Source organism: Lissotriton helveticus, chromosome 2_2 (genome assembly GCF_964261635.1).
Source record: "Lissotriton helveticus chromosome 2_2, aLisHel1.1, whole genome shotgun sequence".
NCBI lineage: Eukaryota > Metazoa > Chordata > Amphibia > Caudata > Salamandridae > Lissotriton > Lissotriton helveticus.
Genome location: NC_136060.1, coordinates 377,842,492 through 377,865,244, shown reverse-complemented (window position 1 = coordinate 377,865,244; position 22,753 = coordinate 377,842,492). Strand labels below are relative to the sequence as shown.

The window sequence follows — 22,753 nt, the reverse complement described above, 5'->3', positions numbered from 1 at the left end:
GATGCCTTAGGACATGCTCCTTTGAAGTGACTGAGAGCAATTTGAAGAGAATGTGAAAGTTTAATTGATGCAGTTAAAAAGAATACAGGTCGTATGATATTTCAGGTCCCAAAAATGAGTCAGTCTATAACAGGGTAAAGATGTAGCAGATAAAGCAAATAGAGCCTTCGTGCAATCATACCCTAAGATGCCACAAGATTGAATAGTGGTGTTATGTTAGTGGTAAGGAGAAACGGAAGGATGAGTGAGGTTGGATAACAGTTGAATTTGTGCACATTTGCCTTGTTAGGTAAGTCTTATAATAGGCCTAAAGATTAATAACTTATCACTATCTAAGCTGCCTTTTTCATTAAAGATTAGACTTCGCACTAGGATCACACTGGACCCATCCTCTCCAAGAAAAAGAATTTACCTAGTGTATCTACAAACAAGAACATCTTCATGCAATCGATTGAATACTAGTGATTACTTTCTTTTAATTATGAATAGAGTGAAGTGTTGGCCTGTATTGGCACTGGGCAGCTCCCTCTCCCCCAGGGGCCACAGTCTTTTCCTCCCCAACATCCCCATGGGGGGGTGAAGAAAGTACCACTAAACTACAAGGAATGTATTACTTTTGTTTCAGTGTGTGTGTGTGTGTGTGTGTGTGTGTGTGTGTGTGTGGTAGGAAGCAAGCCTGTCCAAGCCACTCCTTCACTCCTTGGTATCAGATTGGATGCAAGCCTCACACCTACCAATCTTTAATCTGCCCCAGAGAGGCAAAAAGCCTCCTAAACCCCCAGGGTACAACATTTAAAAAGTATGGCTGGCATTTCTGGCTGGCCCGTCCTTGGGTATTAGGCAAACTATCTTCCCCCAGGGGAGACCTGATGGTAAGTACCTCCCTATCCATCATCAAAATGGTCAATCACGGCCAATGAACTCCCAGTTTCCTCCCACTTGCCGTAGAGGATGCCTGCACTGTTTGAGCTCTAGGTTAGGTATCTACCTAGGGAACGCTTGTTTTTTCTGAAAACTATAGACCCAGTGAAATCTAAGGAATTGGTAAATGGCTTCAGTTTTTGGCCCTAGGGTCAGCTGGCACATAGGGAACCCTACCAAATCTGGGCACTTCTCAAAACTAGAGATGGTAGGGAATCTAGGGTTATGTGGCTTGTCTGGACCCCAGCCCATTTTCTTATTCATACTACTCTGCATATATGGAAATGTGTTGGAATGCTGAGTGTTGGATCTTTTGTAGTTCCTCACAGACTGTGGACCTTTTTAGAAATATGTGGAAATTCTGCACATTTAGGCAAGGTTTGACGTGTGTGGTCATTCTGCATAAGTAGTAGTAGGATCCATGCAGGCCCTCACCACCCCGGACTCTTCGGAGTGTCTAATTTTCAGAAATATCAGGGGTTGCTAGGTTTACCTGGGTGATAGCTGGACCCTCGGCCCCAATACAGATGCTATCCACATTCACAGAATGGTTAAAATTCAAAGGAACATCTTCATTCCCACTTTGCATTTTGTGGCCTTTGCTTTCCTGGACGTTGAGCGCACCCACACAAGTAAGAAAATAATTTTATCCGGAGCAGTATGGGAATGCCGGGGGCTAGGACTTCTGTAGCTCTCCAAAGATTCAGCTAGGTTCCATCTCTGATATGTGAGGAAGTTGGTGACTCTAGTCTAAATGTGACATTTGTAGTGCAATTTTAATGTGAAAAAGTTGTTAAAATCACACAAGCCGTGCCATTGTGTATTCCCTCATGTGTCTAGTTTTCAAAATTGTCTGGGTTTGATAGGTTCCCTCGCTTGTGTGCCAGCTTGCCCCAAGCCCAAACACTGTTTTGGGGCTTCTCTGGAGCTTTTCTTGTCCCGTGCTATAGGCCCATTCAGTGTGAGAACGCACAATTGAATTTTTCTGCATACCTGCCTTCCAAATGTAAGACAGTGTGCACAAAAACACTTCGAGGTATATTACTTTTATTAATCAGCCTTTAGTGGTAAAATATACAGATTAAAACATTTTCACCTACTTCTAATTTGTTTGCACGTTTGCAGTTCTTTTTTTTTTTTTTTTTAGTGCATTCATTTGTTTCTTTCAAAAACCTATGAGCAATTTACACAAATCACCACTTGCTGAATTTAGACTTTTCTGAAATATCTAGCTTTCTGGATACACCCGGGAGTTTCACGTCTCCACTCCCCTACCCAATCTGCAAGCAGGTAGTAGCCTGAGGCATAAAAATACCAGATATTGATCACCACTTAGAAAACCGCAAAAGCGGTGGAGAAAGTCTATTTCTGAAAGCCAGTAAGAAGCTGTTCTCTTTTAACTTTTTTTCTTTTACAATGCAAGTACTTTTCAATTATATTATACATATACTTTTTAGGTCTCAACCTGCGAAAGACTGCGCACATGCGCAGTCGAGCTGGCGAGACTTAATGACATAGAGCAGTGGTTCCCAAACTTTTTTGACCCGTGGCTCCCTTGACCTAATTGGCAGTTGGCCGTGGCTCCCCACTATTTTTTATACCATTCTGTGAGCCTGTTGCACAGCAGCAGGGCCGGCTTTAGCACTGGTGGCGCCCAGTGCGGCAATGTTTTTTGGCGCCCCCCTCTCCCAATGACCACCTCCACCATGGATTCCCTCCCTACTACCCTTTAACAGTCTCCATAACCACTCTCTCTCAGATGCATTTAATACATTTTATAGCGTCACTCATAAAAAAGAACACATTTAAAGGTAGTCATTTCCATAAATGCTTCAGACAGTGTCAATATGGAAAAAGGTTGGCAAGACCTGGAGCCATGCTAAGGGTTGACCTGTTCTGCTGCACAAAACTTTTTAATAAAACCTGTAGGTAGGAGATACCCTATGTAACATCGTCTAGCTTCACTTCATTAAAGAAGGATACAGGCCCTCCCTTGCCAGGCCAAGGTGTGCCTCCGCAAAACCCAGCTGCAGTAGCTGTCCTAATATCAATAAGAGCTATGCAGGGGCCTTATACATACATATACTTCGGACCCATATATAGTGCACCAATAGATCTTAACACTTTGGCCTTGGCTTGGCTTATATTTTATGTCTGATTTCTAACATACTCTGTTTTTACAGTAAAAATAATGCTGGTGATACATGTGTAAATGCTCAACCTTCATTTTACACCCGTATCCCCAGCATTATGTTTACTGTAAAAACGGAGCACGTTAGAAATCAGACATAAAACATAAGCAAAGTCAAGGCCTTCCTCTCGCTGAGAGAAGGCCTTAGCTTGGCTTATATTTTATACCTGATTTCTAACGTGCTCCATTTTTACAGTAAAAATAATGCTGGTGATACAGGTGTAAATGCCCAATCTTCGTTTTACTCACATATCACCAGCATTATGTTTACTGTAAAAACAGACCACGTTAGAAATCCGAGACGCACGTATAGCGGAAGTGCGCTCTTGGGATTTGCAGCAGGGACTTATTTTGGCTGCAAAAAATGAGGATTCACTTTTCCACATTGTGGTCGCGGCGCCCCTGGCTCCTCATTACGGCGCACTGGGGTGCCGCGGCGCACAGTTTGGGAACCACGGACATAGAGTAACGTTCACTAGCGAGGTTACGCACCGCCCCTCTTTTCCATTGGTTGGCGTCACCGCTCATGCTAAACGGTGGCCAGCCATTGGAGAAGAGGTCCTAGTGACATTCTTCTTTCTCTTTTAGCCCCGTCGCTTTCAGACTGGGTTCCTTGACTTACTGCTGGTTCAAAAGCTTTCTTATCTTCTTTATGGGTCCAAATGGCCCCATAAAGAAGATAAGGAACCTTTTACGTCAGCAGGAAGTCTGTCTGAAAGGGACGGGGCTAAAAGACAAAAGGTTATGTCATGGCGAGCGCTTGTTCATGAGAAGCAACCGTGTGGGTAGCTTGTGATAGTTTTATAGCACTTACTACCACTGAGAGGGTGTTGAAGTGCTTTACAGCCGGTAGATCGCTGCTTTGCATCCTGTGGTTGATGAATGTAATGGCTCACTACTGCACCAACCTTGGGTAATAACCTCCTGGTGGAGGCTGCATAACCTAATAGACCTAATGATTATGCACACACGTGAATCATAAGCGTAGAATCAAGATATACCGCTTAAAGACACCACCATACCCATCACGTGCCTGAGGGTCTTAATATTGGGACAGAAACCCCCTCACCATCCTGCAGACCTAAGGTTGATCAGGACAAGTGATCCTTTCTCCTTTGATTATACTGATGAATGTAATGGACAGATTTGATGTGACTGTGCTCCTCTTTACCAAGAGGCATCTGCACATCGCCCTGCCGAGGATCACACAGAGTGCCCTACTCCGCACAGATCCTCCAGCCCCCATTTTCCGCACTCCAGGGTGTCTCACGCACTGCAGCCGCCTCAGAGCCGTGGCTTCACTCACGCTGCGGGGCAGGCGGCTCCTTTGCCTGCACTGGCACAGGCTGGTGATGGGAGGGGGTTGTCTGAGTGCCAGCGCCACCAGGCACTGAATGTATGTGTTTTTTTATTTTTAAAGGAAAATCTGAGGGAAGTATAAATGCTCGGCGCAGCCATTGCGGCACTACTGGCCGGCGGCGAGTGAGGTGGGTCTGTGTGGGGGGCTATCCTGCCCCGCAGCCTCAGTCAGGACAGGCAGTGGGTGTTGTGAGAGAAGGTGGGGTGTCCCCGCTCTCCTCCTGAAGAAGGATGGGCATTCTCCGTGGTGCAGGGTGAGGTGTCTCCCTACCACGTTCCTATAGCCCCACTCGGGACAGGCAGGGAGGCTCCCTCCCTGGGTCTCCCCTCACCCTCCAGCAGCTACACTCAGGTTAGCTGGGGTCGCTCGCAGGCGCAATGACCTCCCCAGGACTTCTGCCGACCTTCCTCACGACTGCCAGTGCCAAGCTTCCCGTTTGCGCCCCGGCACCCCCCTTCAGCAGCAGGAGGCTCCCTTGTTCCTTACTGCTTTTGGGGTTTGCTCGAGGCCATTCTTCAGTTTGCTGCGGCCTCAGAGTATGCTATTAATACAGTTTAAAGCTCTCGTTCCCCCGGACGGTTGTGAACAACGTGAACCATTTGACAAAAGGCGAACCTAGGTTACTGCTGCCACCAAACCGCACCAAACCGCCCCACACACGAAAAAAAATGGAGAAAAATTAGCACAGCCATACAATGTTGTAATGTGGTACCGAAGAGTAATTTGATGCAAATCAGCATCACCATAAAATGTATGTACCGTCCCCTCAATACACGGGTTCAGAAGAAAGACACAAAACAACAATATCACCCGTGTAATATTGACATAAGCGGCACTTTGGTGCAAATTAGCACCATCCACGTATTTTAAATGCCCCCCCTCCTTTCCCCCTTGCCCCCTTCCCCCCGCGTAACGTGCGCGGAAGCAACACATTAGAGATTAGACAAAATAATACTTATTTAATAGTTGCTAAGTAAATAGTACCTTGGTAATTTGTTACTATCAACATTAACCTATGCTACAATAAAAAAAAAGTGAAATTGAGCAAAATAGCAGACCATAAATTGTAATGGGGGGGGGGTTCCTATGCATGTAACCAACACCCAGAGTTGGTGCGCTCCCCCCTTTAAACACACACACAAAAGATTCAAGGTGCACTGAAATACAACCACGAAAGGTAGTGGCACTAGAGAGCTGTGTGTATGAACACCCCCGCTGGAAGTATATGAAATGTGGTGACCCAGAAACGCAGTAAATCACATCAACGTTTCTTGGAGCTGTTCCTCTGTGCGCAAATACGGTATCGTGGGGTAATGCGAAGGCTCTTATGACCGCGGTGGCGTGGTCAGGCGATGCCACACTTATCTTATTAAGGTTATAGTTCACCGGTGGACTCCTATCATGCAGCAAGTGGGGGGAGGTGGCAGCCCTGAGCAGAGGGGCCCTTTCCGAGGGACTGCTACCCCTTTATTTTTCTACAAGTCATTTTTTACCAAAGTCCTATAAGAAGAAGAAAAAAAAAAGCACGTGAAGTGTAGCATTTTGTAAACTGTAACTAATTTCGCCCACATCTGTATCTAATTGTTGTTTGCTTTCGCATTCTTGAGCGCGGATTTATTTTTCTTGCGCCACCATGTGGATTCAGCTGACCAGCCTAAGTGAGGATTAGTTGTTTTAGAGTTATTTTGATTAAAAATTTGTCTTTTTTAATTGGGCAAACTCGGACCACATGTTCTACGTGATCCACTGGACACAGAGGAAACGTGTGTAGGGCACAAAATGAAAATAAGGGTGACATCGCAAGCACACGTGTAACTAGGCACAAAACCTGCTGCGAGCACGCATTTATAATTCAGCATATGGATTCATTAGTGACTGCTTATATTGCATATATACCTATGAATTCACGATAAATGTAAATGTGACTGAAACGCCTTTAAGGATGTATGCGAGGCAGTGACTCAAAGAATCTTGACAAAACATTAGGAAATAACCGCCGAATTAGCGTAAAACAACAACCTAATACAATTGACAGCAATAGATAACTAGAGAAACATGACGACGTGCAGGTTTGTGTGAGTATATCAGCAGATGGTATGAGGTGTTGCACAAGGCCAAATTATGAAAACTACAAACACATATATGAATGTGTTTGCGTATTAATATAAGTTACCTTCTTACTGCTTTCTTTTTCTGCCACCTCGCCTCTGTGTCAATCTGTGTTAAGTTTGTGTTTATTTCACCTCCATGAGCAAATGAGCTTGAAGATACGTATGCACTCCTATTAGTCCTTTCTTGATTTTCCCTTTCCCCGGAAATGCTTAACCGTCTTCTGGTGACAACACTTAATCTGCTTGCTTTCTTCTATCTTGTGGGGGGTCTTGCTCTTTGTCCCCTTTAGGATATGCAGCCCTGTAAAGCCTTCTCATAGTTTGGCTATAGGGGCAACGGTTGAGGTAAGCAGTTACCTTGTGCAAATGGGTAATCACTGTCGTTCATGAAAGATACTACCTAGAGCTCCACACTATGCCACCTAGCATTCTGCCTTGATGACACATCCACAGCCTAGACCATCTTCAGCTTCTCAAGGAGGAAGTGCTGGTGCTCCTAGCCAAACAGGCCATCGATCTGATGCCCTTACACCTGTGTGGCAAAGTGGTGTACTCCCTGTAATACTTCCTACCCAAGAAGAACACGTCCTTTTGGCCAGTCTGGACCATTGGCCACTGAATCGTAATATTTTCACATGATTGCCTTGCAGAATTTCAATCCACTGCTTGGATAAGGGGTCTTCCTCCCCACCACTGGTATATTTGCTCTGTGGTAAGTGGATAGCTAGCATTACCAGTTTATAGTTTTACCCTTCATGGTCTCTAAGGCTACTAGGGTGGTCACAAAGTAACTGGCTGGGAGAGTAAGTGAGGGGTATGAGAGGGGGCAACTACTTTACACACCTGCTTACCAAGATGCAACAGCAAGCCCATTAATGGGAAATGAACATACAAGTCCTCCAGAGATACTTCTGTCAGTGAGGCAATCAAACCCTTGAATTTTATGTATAATGTTCCCAGAAAAACACAACATGCCAAATATTTGCCTCCTAAGAATCTACACCCACAATCTATGTGCAGTGTACTAAAGAGGATGTGGTTAAGGATATTTGCAGGTATCCATGACCCTTATCATAGTGGCACCACTCTGGTACTCCGTCATCCTAGAGATGTTGATCACACCAACTGATGCTGAAGGTGGACTTCACTCAGCACCAGGGTCTGCTCAAACAACCAGACTCCATATGGCACAACCTAGCAATTTGGTACATGAGGTCTCAGAATTTAGGCTCCCATAGGAGCGCATGTTCCTTCTGCGTGTGGAAAAGTGAAAAAGGTCTGTGCACTACTGCAAAACTCAAAAAAAGGTGATGGAGGAATGCTTGGAAATACTTGGAAGTACTGGCAAGCGTTTGGGGTAGCATTCCAACCCATCGTTTATTTTTTCTCACTATGCCACCTCATATTCAACCCAGTCATATACCGCCTTGGTCCTGCTCCAGTAGGAACAGTCCCGCCCCCACAGCCAAGCTAGGTCCTCTCTGAGCCAGAACATAGACAACCCATGAACAGTTTTGACCTAGTTTGGCATCTTCAGTCAGAGACCGCTTGGTTCTTGTGGCATAGTGAGCACAAGACTCACATCTGGGCATAGCCGTTGCCACTTAGGGCATTCCATGAAACACAGAAGTTGAAGGAAGGAGTACTTCAAATAGTCTAACCACTAACAGTCACTTGGGGTAGCATTCCAACCCATCTTTTTTTTTTTTTGTCCACTGTGCCGCTATGTTGGCACTCCTCCCATCACCTTTTGTGTGTTTGGTTTTTCACTACTCATTCAATAAAAACATAGCACCATACCTTAGGTCTGTAAGGGGTACCATATGCTAGGGAATTAGAGTCCTTGCCAAGTGGGGGAACAATTGTACCATTTTGGGAAAGAGATCTGGCACTGGGGACCTGGTTAGCAGGAACCCACTGCACTTCGTCGAAATCACATCATGTACCATGCGAAAAGTAAGGGTGACCATCTCAAAGGGCTACTTTCCTACACCGGGCAAGTCATATAACATTGCTAGTGTTACATAGTAAGTAATATGTTCGCGGCATATGAGCTGCAGATCGCACACTTAGCATTAGATCTCCATCTGGTGTTTGGCTCAGATGCTTGCACGTTGTTGTTGTCTTGGAAGAAGTCTTTGTAGTCACAAGATAGGTGACTCCTCCCTTGGACGATAGTGCGCATGGGCATCGACTCCATCCTTAGATTGTTTTTTTCCGCCATTGGGTTCGGATGCAACTTTTGCGCTCCGGTTTGAAATCTTTTTTAAACTACTTCGACGCGAAAATATTCCACAAACTCATCGGATTGACTTCGAACATCTTCGACGCAACCTTCATCGGCTCGATTCCGGTCGTCGACGCGGGCCGTTGGGTCTATTCACGCCTTGAGGCCTACTGCTCATGGAAAGGACGCCATTCAAGAAATGGCCCCAGTGTGGAGCAAAATTCCTGCACAGTGAACATCACATGGTCTGCAAAATGTGCTTATCACCGGAACACGACAAGTCCAGCTGTCCAGACTGCACATCCTTTCTATCGAAGACCATTCAAGATTGAAGGGCTTGACGACACATCATGGCGCAGAGATCAGCCCCGAAACCAGTGGATATCTTGAACGAAGGCCCAGATGTCCCGGAAGAAGATTCCGAAGATCTCCAAATCAAGTCAGAGGCAGAAGACTCTGATGACCTCATCACTCCTGGTCAACGAGTGAGTACTACTGCCCTTACCCCAACCCCACCACCAAAACCGAAGGCAATGGTCAAGACTTTGCCTGCTGGCTCCAGTTGCGACCGAAAACACACTTCATAAACCCCGGCTCCGAAGAAAAAAGAAAAACATTCCGGTAGCTCAGGACCGAGCCAACCGCATGTACCAATACCACCGGCACATTCGGCACCGAAACCAAAATAACTCTGGGCTCCGAAATCGATTCCGACGCCTTCCACCTCCAAAGACAAATTGGCCCTGAAAACCTCGAGGCCCATGGATAACCTGGTTTCGAACGTTTCCAAGCCTAAAGATCCCGCTTTGGCTCCGAAACCAAGAGCCTCGGAACTAAAAGCTAAGCCTAAGGACTCTACCACGCCTCCTAAGGCCAAAGACAATAAAAGTCAACACCAGCCCTGCTCGGAACCGAAAAATCGGCTCCGGAAGTGGTTTCGGTTCCCGAGGAAGAGGAACTTTTTCATCCGGATCCTGTCGATCCTAAACAGAAAAAGATTTATATTAATCCAGAAACAGGACATGTCACGGCTGGGCCATGTAAGGAACGGAAGTTAGACACAGCACCTGCTCCTCCAGTGCCTTTGAAGAAGGACTCTGCCACAACACTTATGCCTCCTTCTATACTTCCTTCTAACCCACTTCCTCTCCCTAAATCTATTACACCACCTCATACACCCCCAGATGATGATGATGATGATAATGATGATGATGACCTAGGGGTGGGGGGTGACCCAGATGATTGTTAGTACCCTGTCCCAATAGATATATCAGAGGTCCCAAGCCCACACACATACCCCTCAAAACCATCTCCCCCAGACGATAATATTGGTTTTTGACAGTTAATTAATAGGGCTGCTATCTATCCTGGTGTCACAATGCACTCAGATGCAGCTGAAGAGGACTTCCTTTTGGATACATTTGAACAGTCCCAAAAGACAGTGCAAATATTGCCAATGATCAAGGGAGTCATTGAACATGCCCCCGAAGTGTTTAAAGATCCAGTACGTTCCAGGATTCTTAACCCTAGAATAGAAAAAAGTATAGACCTGCCCCTGAAGATCCTGCTTACATTAAAGGACAGGTGCCTTTGGATTCTCTAGTAGTTTCCAACGCTAGAAAGTGCACCAACTCCCAAACCTCCGGGGAGGCGCCATCCCCTGATAAAGAATCCAAATTGCTAGACGCTTCTGGCAAAAGGGTAGCTGCGAAAGCAGCCAATCACTGGCGCATGGCCAACACGCAGGCACTGCTCGCAAGATATGATAGGGCTCACTACGACCAGTTAGAAACCCTACTACAACATTTGCCTCATCAATATAAAACCCAAGCAAATGATCTTATCCAAGAGGGCAAGCTAATTTCAAACGTGTCAATAAAATGCGCACTTGACGCAGCAGACACTGCCTTTAGATCCATCAATACCAGTGTGCTCCTTAGGCGACATGCCTGGCTGCACATATCAGGCTTTAAGCAGGAAGTCCAGACTACCATCCTCAACCAGCCATTCAACCAACAACAACTTTTTGGCCCGGCTGCGGACAATGCACTTGAAAAAAAGAAAAAAAGACACTGAGACTGCTAAGTCCATGGGAGGTTTACAGTCTCCACAAACACGTGGCTCCTTTCGTCCCTCCTTCTATAGAGGGGCCTCCAAAAAACGACACCTCATCTTAGTTTAAAGCCACTACACAAACATCACCCAATAGAGGACACTTTAGAGTGATACAGAGGAAATTACAATAAAGGAAGAGGTCGAGGTATTAACACTCGTACCTCCCCCGCCACAAAACAGTGACTTCCCTCTGCTCCACCCAGGCCATCCCACTTCAGTCGGGGGGAGATTATCACAGTTCCTACCTGTGTGGAATTTCATCACAACAGACAAGTGGGTGAGACAAATTATCCAGTATGCCTAGAACTTACAGCTACCCCCCACACATACCACCCAAGCAACGTCCAATGTCCACAGATCATCTCATGCTCCTCAAACAAGAGGTTCTTTCATTCCTTCAAAAGCACGCAGTAGAGCCTGTTCCCTTACAACATCAAGGAACAGGGGTTTACTCGCTGTACTTCCTAATAACCAAAAAAGACGGGACTCTAAGACCAATACTCGACCTCAGACCCTCAACCTATATATTCACTCAGATCCTTTTCATATGATCACTCTCCAACAAGTGGTCCCGCTGCTGCAACAAGGCGACTTCCTTGCCACACTTCATCTCCTACTTCCACATTCCCATACATCCCTCTCACAGGAAGTATCTAAAGTTTGTAGTGGATGGACAACACTATCAGTTCAAAGTCCTTCCATTCGGAGTCACCACTGCACCCAGGGTGTTCACAAAGTGCCACAGTGTAGTAGCAGCACATCTCAGAAGACAACAGATCCATGTCTTCCCATATCTAGACGACTGGCTAATAAAAGCCAAGTTTTTCAACCAGTGTGTTCAACACACTCACCAAACCATTCAGACATTACACAACTTGGGGTTCACTGTCAACTACACCAAGTCGCATCTCCAGCCCGCTCATATACACCAATATCCGGGGGCTACAATAAACCCCTCCACAGCTCTTGCATATCCCAGTCCAGCAGGATAGCCAGCATACAAGTCCTCGTCACAAAATTTCAAGCCCAACACTCTCTCCCAGCCAGAGTGTTCATGCAGCTTATAGGCATGATGGCATCTTGCATTTTTATTGTCCCATATGCAAGACTTCAAATGCGTCCATTACAGGAATGTCTAGCACATCCGTGGAATCAGGCTCAAGGACAACTTACAGATCTGGTGTTGGTAGACAGCTGCACACATCGCTCTCTGCAGTGGTGGAACACAAAAAACTTGTCCAAAGGGCAGCCGTTCCTCGAACCTGTTCCACAGATAGTACTCACAACAGACTCATCACTCACAGGATGGGGAGCCCTTCTCCACGGACATACAACTCAGGGCAAGTGGAACACTCAACAAAAAGTGCTCCACATCAATCACCTGGAACTACTAGCAATATTCCTAGCACTAAAATCATTCCAAGTACATGTACAAAACAAAGCTGTCTTGATCCGGACGGACAACATGACAACCATGTACTACATACAAAAACAAGCAGGCACACATTCTCTGCAACTGTCCCAGCTTGCACAGAACATTTGGAGATGGGCTATCCCACAAATATATATCTACTTGCCGGACACCTTCCAGGTGTTCACAATCATATTACGAATCTGTTAAGTCGACAGACACAACAGATTCACGAATGGGAACTACATCCCCAAGTTCTTCTACCATTTTTCCACATGTGGGGCCAACCAGACATAGATCTGTTCGCCACACACAACGCAAAATGCCCAACCTTCGCCGCCAGGTTTCCACACCCGTTGTCAAAGGGCAATGCGATATGGATGAACTGGTCAGGCAGATTTGTGTATGCTTTTCCTCCACTCCCACTGATTCCACTAGTGGTACGGAAGCTCCGACAACAGTCTCTCAAACTAATCTTAGTAGCTCCCACATGGGCACACCAACCGTGGTTCACAACACTGTTGGAACTCTCACTAGTTCCGCACCAAAAACTGCGCCTATCCCCATCCCTGCTAACGCAGAACCATGGAGAGATCAGACATCCAGATACAGGTCAGCTGAATCTGGCAATCTGGCTCCTGAAGTCCTAGAGTTCGGTTACCTTAACTTACCACCGGACTGTATGAACATCATTAAAGAAGCCAGACGACCTACTACTAGAGCTTGTTATGCTGCAAAATGGAAAAGATTTACCATTTACTGCACCAATAACCATATTGATCCACTGGTTGCCTCCATCCAGAATATCATTTGCTACCTACTGCACTTGCAGAGATGTAATCTAGCATATTTATCCATACGTTTACATCTAGCAGTACTTGCTGCTTACTGACAAAACAAACAACACTTGTCACTGTTTAGATTGCCTGCAATTAAAGCCTTTATGGAGGGCTTAAAAAGAATCATTCCTCCTAGGTTACCACCCTCTCCAGGGTGGACCTTAATATATTGTTCTTACCAGGATCATGGGGCCCCCATTTGAACCTTTACACAAATACGAACTACAGTTCCTCACATGGAAAGTAGCTTTCTTTGTTGCCATTACCTCACTTAGAAGAGTAAGTGAAATCCAGGCTTTAACCATACTGGAACCATTCTTACAATTACATCGTAACAAGGGTCCTCAGGACAAACCCAAAATTCCTTTCTAAAGTCATCTCTCCATTTCATCTTAACCAATCAGTGGAGTTACCAGTGTTTTTTCCAAACCCAGACTCTGTAGCAGAGAGAGCTCTACACACCCTAGATGTTAAAAGAGCCCTACTTTATTACATTGATAGAACCAAAACCTTTCGCGAAACAAAACGTTTGTAGCTTTCTCCCCACCGCATAAGGGGAATACCATCTCTAAAGCTGGGATTGCAAGGTGGATCGTTAAATGTATCCAAATATGCTACCAAAAAGTGAAACGCACATTAACAATTTCCCATAGAGCGCACTCCACACGCAAACTAGGGGCCTCTATGGCGTTCTTAGGGAACATTCCCCTAGAAGACATCTGTAAAGCAGCAATATGGTCTTCAACACACACCTTCACTAAACACTATTGTGTTGATGTGCAAGCCAAGTAGCAAGCTTCTGTGGGCCAAGCTGTTCTTAAAACTCTTTCAAACTACTGCAGCCATACAGGTGACCACCACTAGGTGAGATACTGCTCTATAGTCTATGCTAAATGTGAGATCTGCAGCTCATATGTCTCGAACAGAAAATGCTACTTGCCAGTATGCATCTGTTCTTGGTATGTAGAGCTGCAGATTCTCACACGCCCACCCGCCTCCCAGGGACCTGTATCTGTTCCAGTTCTGTCTTAATTAGATATACACACATGGACATCTTTTTTCTTTCTAGTAACTCCATCATTTCTACTAACTCCATCATTTCCCATCATGACAAAAAACAATCTAAGGATGGAGTCGATGCCCATGCGCACTATCGTCCAAGGGAGGAGTCGCCTATCTCGTGACTACAAAGACTTCTTCCAAGACGACAACAACGTGCAAGCATCCGAGCCCAACACCAGATGGCGATCTAATGCCAAGTGTGGGAATCTGCAGCTCGACATGCCAAGAACAGATGCATACTGGTAAGTAGCATTTTCCTTTCTTTTCTGGTACTAACCACACCCTCCTTCAATTTAAGAGGAAGAATAAGGCTGTGAATTTGATGTGCAATTTATGTATGAAAGTAATATACTGCAGAACGAATGTTACTTGTAACTGTAGCCATGCAGCATGCAACTTTAATGGATACATGTACTTGTATGGGTGCAAAGGTGAATGAAATCACCTCTCATTTGCCTCACACATAACAAAGGTTCTGGGTCAAAATGTCCGTGGAGAATGTCATGGTGTTGGACTTTGTAGGCTGTAGGCCTGTGTAGTAATTTGAGATGTTGGTGAGTAGTCATTTCCAACTGACCATTTGTTGATGGAATCTGATAAAAATCGAGCTGCAATCTGCTGTTACACGCAAGTAATGTTTCTTGTGATAAATATTCAAATTTCTACTGCTGAATCCTCATATCTGTCTCTGCTCATCTGGAGAGTTGAAGGGTAGCCCAGGATAAATGAAAGCATTTTAGTGCTGGAGTGGTGGTATTTGACTGTCTAAGCTGAAGTATCTGTAGGTTTAATTGGAATAGGAAGAATTCAGTATTCATCACATTTGTAAGTTGATTTGATTGTCTTTTCATTTTTCTTGGTATTTAAGGTTGGAGTCACCATAACTTTGCTCTGACCTTAAATGCAACTCTCATGTTGATGCTCTATGTATTTTAACAGGCTCCTACTGTTAGATCACATCAGTGTTTCTAAAGTACATCTTGCTGCCGATTCGTATTGTTTAAAATATTGTCAGATGTCCCATCTGACAAAATTTTAAACAAAACAATGTGATAAATTGGATAACCTACTAGACACTGCCATAATGACTCCCCCCCCCCCCCCCCCCCCCCAAACCATTTTCTCTGGAAAGTATGCCCTAAATACATGCAGCAAGGCCAACACCACTGGTTTAGTATTTTTCATGTGCTAGATATTAAATCTGTTTGTATTTTCACCTATGTTTTTACTGTTTAGTGTTTGCATTTTCCCATTTGGTGAGTTTTTATTTCAGCCATGAACCTCTAGCCATTGGACATGCAGAATGAGCATTTATGTGGTGCACTGATGTATTTGTGTTCTCCCATCCCCTTTTTTCCAGTGATTATTTCTCTTTCATAACTGTCTTCAGTATTTCTTATGCTTCAGCGGAGACTTTCTTTCAATTCTGACCACCGATTTGCACTACTATATAACGAAGCAGCCTGGTGGTTGTGTTTGTAAGCTTTTCTTCTCACCAACCTTGATGACACTTGTCAAGGATGCTTTCCCGATGGGGATCATTTTGACAGCCATTCAAGAGTTCTGTTAAGTGAGGATTCGGCAGCCATTTATCTGCAATGCAAGGACGAATCTAGGACAGGCAACAATTACATTGTACAGTTATGAACAGTACTACAGATGTGTGACCCAAGCAGGGGCAGTGTGGTGCTTCACAGATTGTTCACTGATGTCTCTCTCAATGTTGGGTAGAGGATGTGGATTCATTTTTGTTCTCTGCGTGTGTAATGTGGCTACTGAATAATTCCTCTGGTGAACTGACCAGAAGATACCAAACACATAGATTGGCAGTTGCCCATCCTTAATCCGCTTTAATTCTCTCATGCTTCCCCAACGATGGATTTAGGCCCAGATCTCTGTACTGGGGTGAATGTATGACATTGTTCTGCATTCTGTCCATCAACTGTTGTTTTTGCATTTGTCACCCCGAGAGGGACCGGTATGCTCAGAGGTGAGTCTCATGCTCTTCATGCCCCTGGAATCAAGCTATCCTGGTTTATGAGGGCTGAAAGAAACCGGTCCTAGGATGCTTGTTTCCAGTCCAGGGAGGACCTGGCTTGGCAGTTCGGGCTGGAATGTTTCCATGGGGCACAGGGTCAAGACTGATTTACATATGGGTGGGTTCAAACTGGAATGGCATGGTGAGCAAAAAATACGATGGATTTAGGCCCATATCTCTGTACTGGGGTGAATGTATGATATTGTTCTGCGTTCTGCATTCTGTCCATCAACTGTTGTTTTTGCATTTGGCTATTGTCTGCACCACACTTAGAACCGGGTAAGCTGCTAAAACAGTACTCTGCAACTTAAAATTAGCTTGAAGCTCACTATTGCTCAAGCCCCTTTCTTCTATCAACCACCCAGAGCCCGTTTCTGTTCTTTCTGATTGTCCTGTAGGGAGTGACTTTGCTTCTGTGGTGCTGTCACCGGTTCTTTCACTCCACCCTATTCTTGAAAGATCTTGTCTTTCCAACTTACATGTTTTCTTTGTACTTGCAATTGGCTGCATTCAGTTAACTAGGGACTTCAAACATTTTGTTGGAACAAGGTAAGTACTTTTCGCATTATTAATTTTTACTGTTTTCAAAAGTTGACAAGTAGTGCAATTGTTGGAAACGGTAATGTTATACTATGTGGGGAAAACATGTACTGCAATCAGGCCCTTAACAGTGACTTACAGGACTGTTATTCTGGACTTAAGGTGAGTATGGGGCACGGTCCAAGGCTACGCCAACCGATCACCTCGGGAGGCTCTGGAGCATCTGGGTGTAGAGGTGATACGTTGTCTGCTGTCCCTTTCACTTCAAAGGAGAATGGTCCGGTCAGAAAGAGTCTGCAAGCTGGGTCGGGGCGGGGGGGAGGGAGGGGCATCCCAGGTGAACCAACAGACGAGCTCGACCCTTGAGATGCTCGGTTATGTAGCAACACTGTTGGTCCACTTCCGCTGTGGCTCTTGGTGGAGTGGTGTCTTTTGGCATCTGGCTCAATGCTGGAGTCACTCGATGTTGGAGGGGCCTGCAGAAAGAGGCTGCAGGTAGCAACTGGAATTCCAGTCTAGCCAGACCCAAGGATGGGCTCGGCTCTTGTGGGTCTCAGGATCCCGTGGGCCCCGTTTCCTCCTCCAGACTCTGGCTGGTACTTTGGCAAGGTACTTTGAGGTGTTGGGTGGTGGCAGTCAGGGAATCACTTCTTTTGTTCTTCAGGAGTGGGAGGGTGGTGGTAAACAGGGCTGCTGGATCACTCTGTCTCACTGTCCCTGAAATCCCTTGACATGCAGTTTGATTTTCTTTGGTGTTGGTGTACGGACTACTCACCGCAAACCTTGGTTAATGCAAGGGGTCCGGTGCCCCAGGTATTGGTTATGCGCAGCTGCGGTCAGTCCTGTCATCTCCTCACTTTGAGGAAGGGCACATCTGACCTGTAGGAGCACAGTGACCTCTTCCTGGGTGGCTGAAGCGTCTGTAGTCACAGTAGGCAGCAGGACCATAAACCGGAATTTGCTTCTTTGGTGACTGCGGCTGCAGGGGAATAACTGCTCTACTCAACTGAGTTTTTTTTGGCTATTGATAAACCACAGGCCACCCTCCGGATTTCTTGGGGTCTGGTGCAGCAGGCAGGCTAGCAGGGTTGACGCCAGGTTAGTCATTCTCCTCTCTTCTCAGGTCAGCAGTCTTCTTTAGCCACTCCTTCTTTTTGTCCGTTGACATCTAAGGTCCTGTCATCAGGGGGTCCCCTAAATACCGAATTTAGGGTTGTTAGGGGAGTGAGGGGTAGGAGCTAATGGACTACTTACGACTGGGGTCATTACACCCCCTACAGGACGCATTGCTGGAGTGTATCACAAAAGTGACGCAACTCCATCAATGTGGGGAGTAGGCATCACCCTATCCTAGAATTACTAATTCCACCACACACAAGATGGTGGAATTTTGTGTCCAGCCTGGCAATGTAACATGCCTCCTGCGTAGCTAATTTTTCCGTCTGTCCTCGTGCCACATTGACCCTGGGCAGGGCTGGCATTTCCCCTGTCAGGAAAAGCCTTGGGTCGCATATCGAAGGAGGCAGAGGCCTTTGAAGCCTCCTGCCTTGAAATGCAGATCATCAGTCAGTCATCCTGTTTGGATGAGGTGCAAACACTTACTCCCCGAGCAGGCATTGTTTCTGTCCTCTGAGAATGGGGCTCTCACCTCCTAGGGGTGGGGGGGGTCAGAAACTCGTCTCTGGTGGCAGGCTGAACTGGGCCAGTCAGCCAGCACACTAGAGAACTAGTTGGGTTCAGAGGGTACCTCTAAGGTACCCTCTGAGTGTATGTATTAATAAATCCATCACTGGAATCAGTGTGGGTTTATTAATATGAGGTGTTTGATACCATGGACAACTCGATTTGACCAGTGCCCGGTACATACCTTAAAATGGCTCACCTGCTCACTTACAATATCTAGTTATAGAACTAGCCATCACTGGGGCATATCAGCTCATGCAGATATGTCTTCACATAAAATATAATGCACCCTGCCAAGGGCTTGAAGGGTGGCTTACTTATATTAGATGTAGTGATCTTGGCCTGGCACACAGGAGTTTGTCATGTTTTCACTCATGGTTTGCACCATGTCACACAGCCTGCAAATGGCAGTCTGTGTGGAATTTGTCTGTGGGTCCCTTAGGGTGGCACGAGATATGCCTCAACCCGTAGGTACCCTCTTCAACACCCATGCTCGAGGAACCTAGGGTACCATTTACTAGGGACATACAAGGGGTGCTAACGTCCTTAGCCAATTGTTGAACAATCAGACTTCACCTCGTTTTTTGGAAAGGAGCACTGGCACCAAGGTCTGGTTAGTAGGCCTCAGTGCACTGTCAGTCGCAAATCTGCATCCAGTAGCTAAAAAGGGTGCAAAAAAGTGGGGGCCAACTGCTACTAAAGCCCAGTTTCCTACATATTTTTTCTGAGAGATTATTTTCTGGGACTTCAATTGAAAATGTTACACCTCAAAACCCTCAGTTTTTCACAGTTGACCTCAGCTCACCATCTGATTTAATTCAGCATCCCAGGTTTTAAGTCACAATCATCTGCACTAGCTAATAGTATATAAATGTGCGTGCAGAAATTCCTCTTAGTATTTCGTTGATAGTATGCCACAGCTTTCGTGTTGATGTGATTCACTTGGCATGTAGACTTGCGCATACTTATTTGTTATTTTATGTATTCTTATAATTAACCGCTTACTCAATGTTGTTTCTTTATAGCTAGAGGAAAAGGCCCGCCAAGAAGCAGAAGCTAGGGTAAAAGAGGAATATCATGTGCCGGATGAACATAGTCTGCGTGCAGAAGAGGAAGAACGTTTAAAACATGAGTTGCATCAGCTTGAGGAATTCCAGCACCTGCGAGCTCTCAAGAAAAAGAAAAAAGAAAGAATAAACAAAGACTCACAGAAGCTCAATGCACTTTGTTCAAACTCTCATTTACAGAGGGATTCCATGCAAAGCACATTAGAAGACATTCAGAATAGCCTTGTTGAACAGTGTGACAGGGTGGCAAAGTGCATCCGTCCATCCACTCTGGTAAAAAACGACGATTTAAGGCCAGCTCTGGACACAAGTGGTACACTGTACAATACTTCTACCACAGTAGACTCAAAGCCGCTTTTGCATGAGGAAATTAAGGAAAAGCAGCAAGAACTCTGTCTGTTAGATACACTTAATCAAAAAGAAAGCAGTACATGTGATGCCATAACTCAGAAGGAAAGTAGTGGCAAAGCAAAAGTAAAACCAATAAATAAGTCTCCCCCAGTGCAAGTTAAAAAGCCTCTAGATCCCCCCAAACCCTCAGACATTTCATCAAAAGCAAAAAACCAAATTGAATCTAAAGTTAAAAGTTTGGAGATTGCACCGCTTCCAGACCACAAAAAAGAGGAGAAAAAAGCAAACAAAAAGCAGCTTAATCATGTAAAAGAAGAGAGAAATTTAGTTGTGAATAAATCACCCTCTCCAATCGAGCAACAACAGAACAACAAAGCTGTAAAAGCAGATTCTCCACAGCCCAAGAGCAAGAATAAGAAAAACAAGAAGAAAAAAGGAGATAAGGTCAATAATTCAATTGGTAAGTGAAAATAGTAAGTGGTTTGGACAAAATTACTAGAAATGTTTGTGCCGGTTTTGTACTTTGTTGGGAAACAATTTCTGCAGTAATGGTTTTCTTGAATTCAGATGATTTTTTTTTAAAGAGATATATTGGTTCTGATCAGAGCAGAGGGGCTTTCACTGTCAAACCAAGGAAAAATAATGCACTTGTGCTCCATTTCAAAAACATGACTTTGGTAAAACTTCATTGTCTACATTTTTTTATTTTTAACCAGAGAATCTGCTCCTATGTGACATGGAGGTTGATAGTTGTAAGAGGCTCGGAAGGAAGCTGGAAAGTAGGGATATCAGATCTGCAGTATGGCAACTCTAGCAGTGGACAGAGGAGGGTATTGCAATGGGTTACTGGGTGGAGCAGGTGGAGAGGTTTGTATTGAATTGATTGGGATCATACGCAGGGATTTCAATGTGGGATTATGAGATTTATGGGGATAGTTGAAAAGAAAAAACTACAATAAGTACAGGGTGGTGGGAAACAGTCACTGACAACTGCAAATGGATAAGATTGAAGGCTAATCAAGTTCAAGTTCAAAAGACCTTTATTTGAATTTCGTAAAATTCATAAAAGTACCACAATAAAACATACATTTTCACAGTAAAGACAAGTATAAAATTCATAAATTATTAAAAAATGCGTTTCTCATAAGACAATTTTCAAGGGCTTTCCATTGTTTTGCGTACACATGTTATAGTTCTCAAAGTGCTAGTGCGGAAAATTAATTCATCTGTATCCAGGGACAATAACATTGAATAAGATTCCCCTAACGAAAGGGGTTTGTGATTCCTAAAATACGGAGTTAAAAACCAATTAATATATTTTAAATAAAATGTACAGAAGAATAGAAAGTGCAAATCATTCTTTTTACTAATACCATCACATGGGCATGGGTTGTAATCTTTTGTGTGCTGATAGCCCAGGGGAAATCCCAGCAAGAACTTAATAGAGCCTGCCCTTAGCCGGAACAGCAGTGATCTCTCCCAATTCGTCATAGGTAAGGTGAGGTATTGTGCAAGGTTACTCCTGCTTAGATCATTTTTCAGATAAATCGCAACAGTTGATTTGAGTGCTTCTCTTTCCATTCGATCAGAACTATAAAGTGCATACAGTGCTTGTCTGACCTCAATTTTATCTTTAAGTTCAATCTTACTGGGATCGGAGAAAAGATCTTCCCTGTTCACATCGCTCAGTGTTTTTAGGACATCCGCGAGCCAGGGGATTGACATGCCATGATCACATTTAAGACAGTATTTTAATATATTTTGAGTTAGGGTTGCTGAGTCATTTCTCCAGATCCTTAACCAGAAGAGAGCTGGTCTAGATCTGATAAAATCGCATACGTAGGGGAGGTTAAGTTCTTCATGACAAATCAATTCAGAAGAGGAGATTGGGGCACCCAGGATTTTCCTACAGAATCGGGCTTCTTCACGCTGGATGCCGGGGTTTTTTCCCAATCCCCAGACCTCAGCCCCGTATGTGGCTACTGGTAAGCACTGTAACTTAAACTTTTTTAAAATAGCTCTAGTGGCACCTATTTTCTTAGGTCGGGACAAACTCAAAATAGAATTGTTGGCTTTCGATAGCTTGCTCATGGCGTGGGCCTTGTGCCCACTCCATGAGCCGTTCGCAGCGAAAACCAAGCCAAGATAAGGGAATGAAGTTACTGATTCTAATTTATCTGTCCCTATATGTATAGTGTTGAGTTTGCGTTTCCCGGGGCCACATGGCATAATAAAAGATGTTTTTAAATTGACGCGCAGGTCTAAGCCCTCCATGTATTGGACAAAGCCTTTAACAAGTAAACGAAGGGCATTGGGTGTTCGTCCCATCAAGACCGCGTCATCAGCGTATAATAAAACTGGCAATGGGAGCCCCTGGATAATTGGTACATCACTAGTCACTTGTTTTAGGGTTTTGGCCAGGCCGTTAATGTAGATGATAAACAGCAGGGGTGCTAAAACGCACCCCTGTCTTACCCCTCTGCCTATTTTGATGGGTCCCGATACTTCTCCGCCCGCCCCAATCCTAACTTGTGCTTTAAGGTCGGTGTGGAGGTATGCCAGGAAATTAACAAGGGCCTCGTCCAGTCCATAATTCAGAAGAATTGCCCATAGTTTGGATCTGTTCACTAGGTCAAAGGCGGATGAGAGATCCATAAATGCGAGGTAAATAGGGGACGATCGGGCAATGCTATACTTATCGATGATCAATTTCAGATTCAAGCATTGCTCGACAGTCCCCACCCTGCTTCTGAATCCCATCTGGCATGGGTCCAATAGGCCCGTATCTTCGGTCCACTCTACCACCCTGTTGTAAATTACTCGTCCCAAAATTTTTA

The 22,753-nt window shown here is 44.9% G+C and overlaps 1 protein-coding gene across 2 annotated transcripts in view; it reads left to right on the top strand.

Annotated features, from left to right (window-relative positions):
- FAM193A (family with sequence similarity 193 member A) overlaps window positions 1-22,753 on the top strand; it is a 542,579-nt gene that overhangs the window by 410,925 nt on the left and 108,901 nt on the right. For both annotated transcript variants that reach the window (XM_078678579.1, XM_078678578.1), the window contains one exon: window positions 19,524-20,376. In XM_078678579.1, coding sequence (XP_078534705.1) covers window positions 19,524-20,376 — 853 coding nt within the window. The remainder of the gene's footprint in view (window positions 1-19,523; window positions 20,377-22,753) is intronic.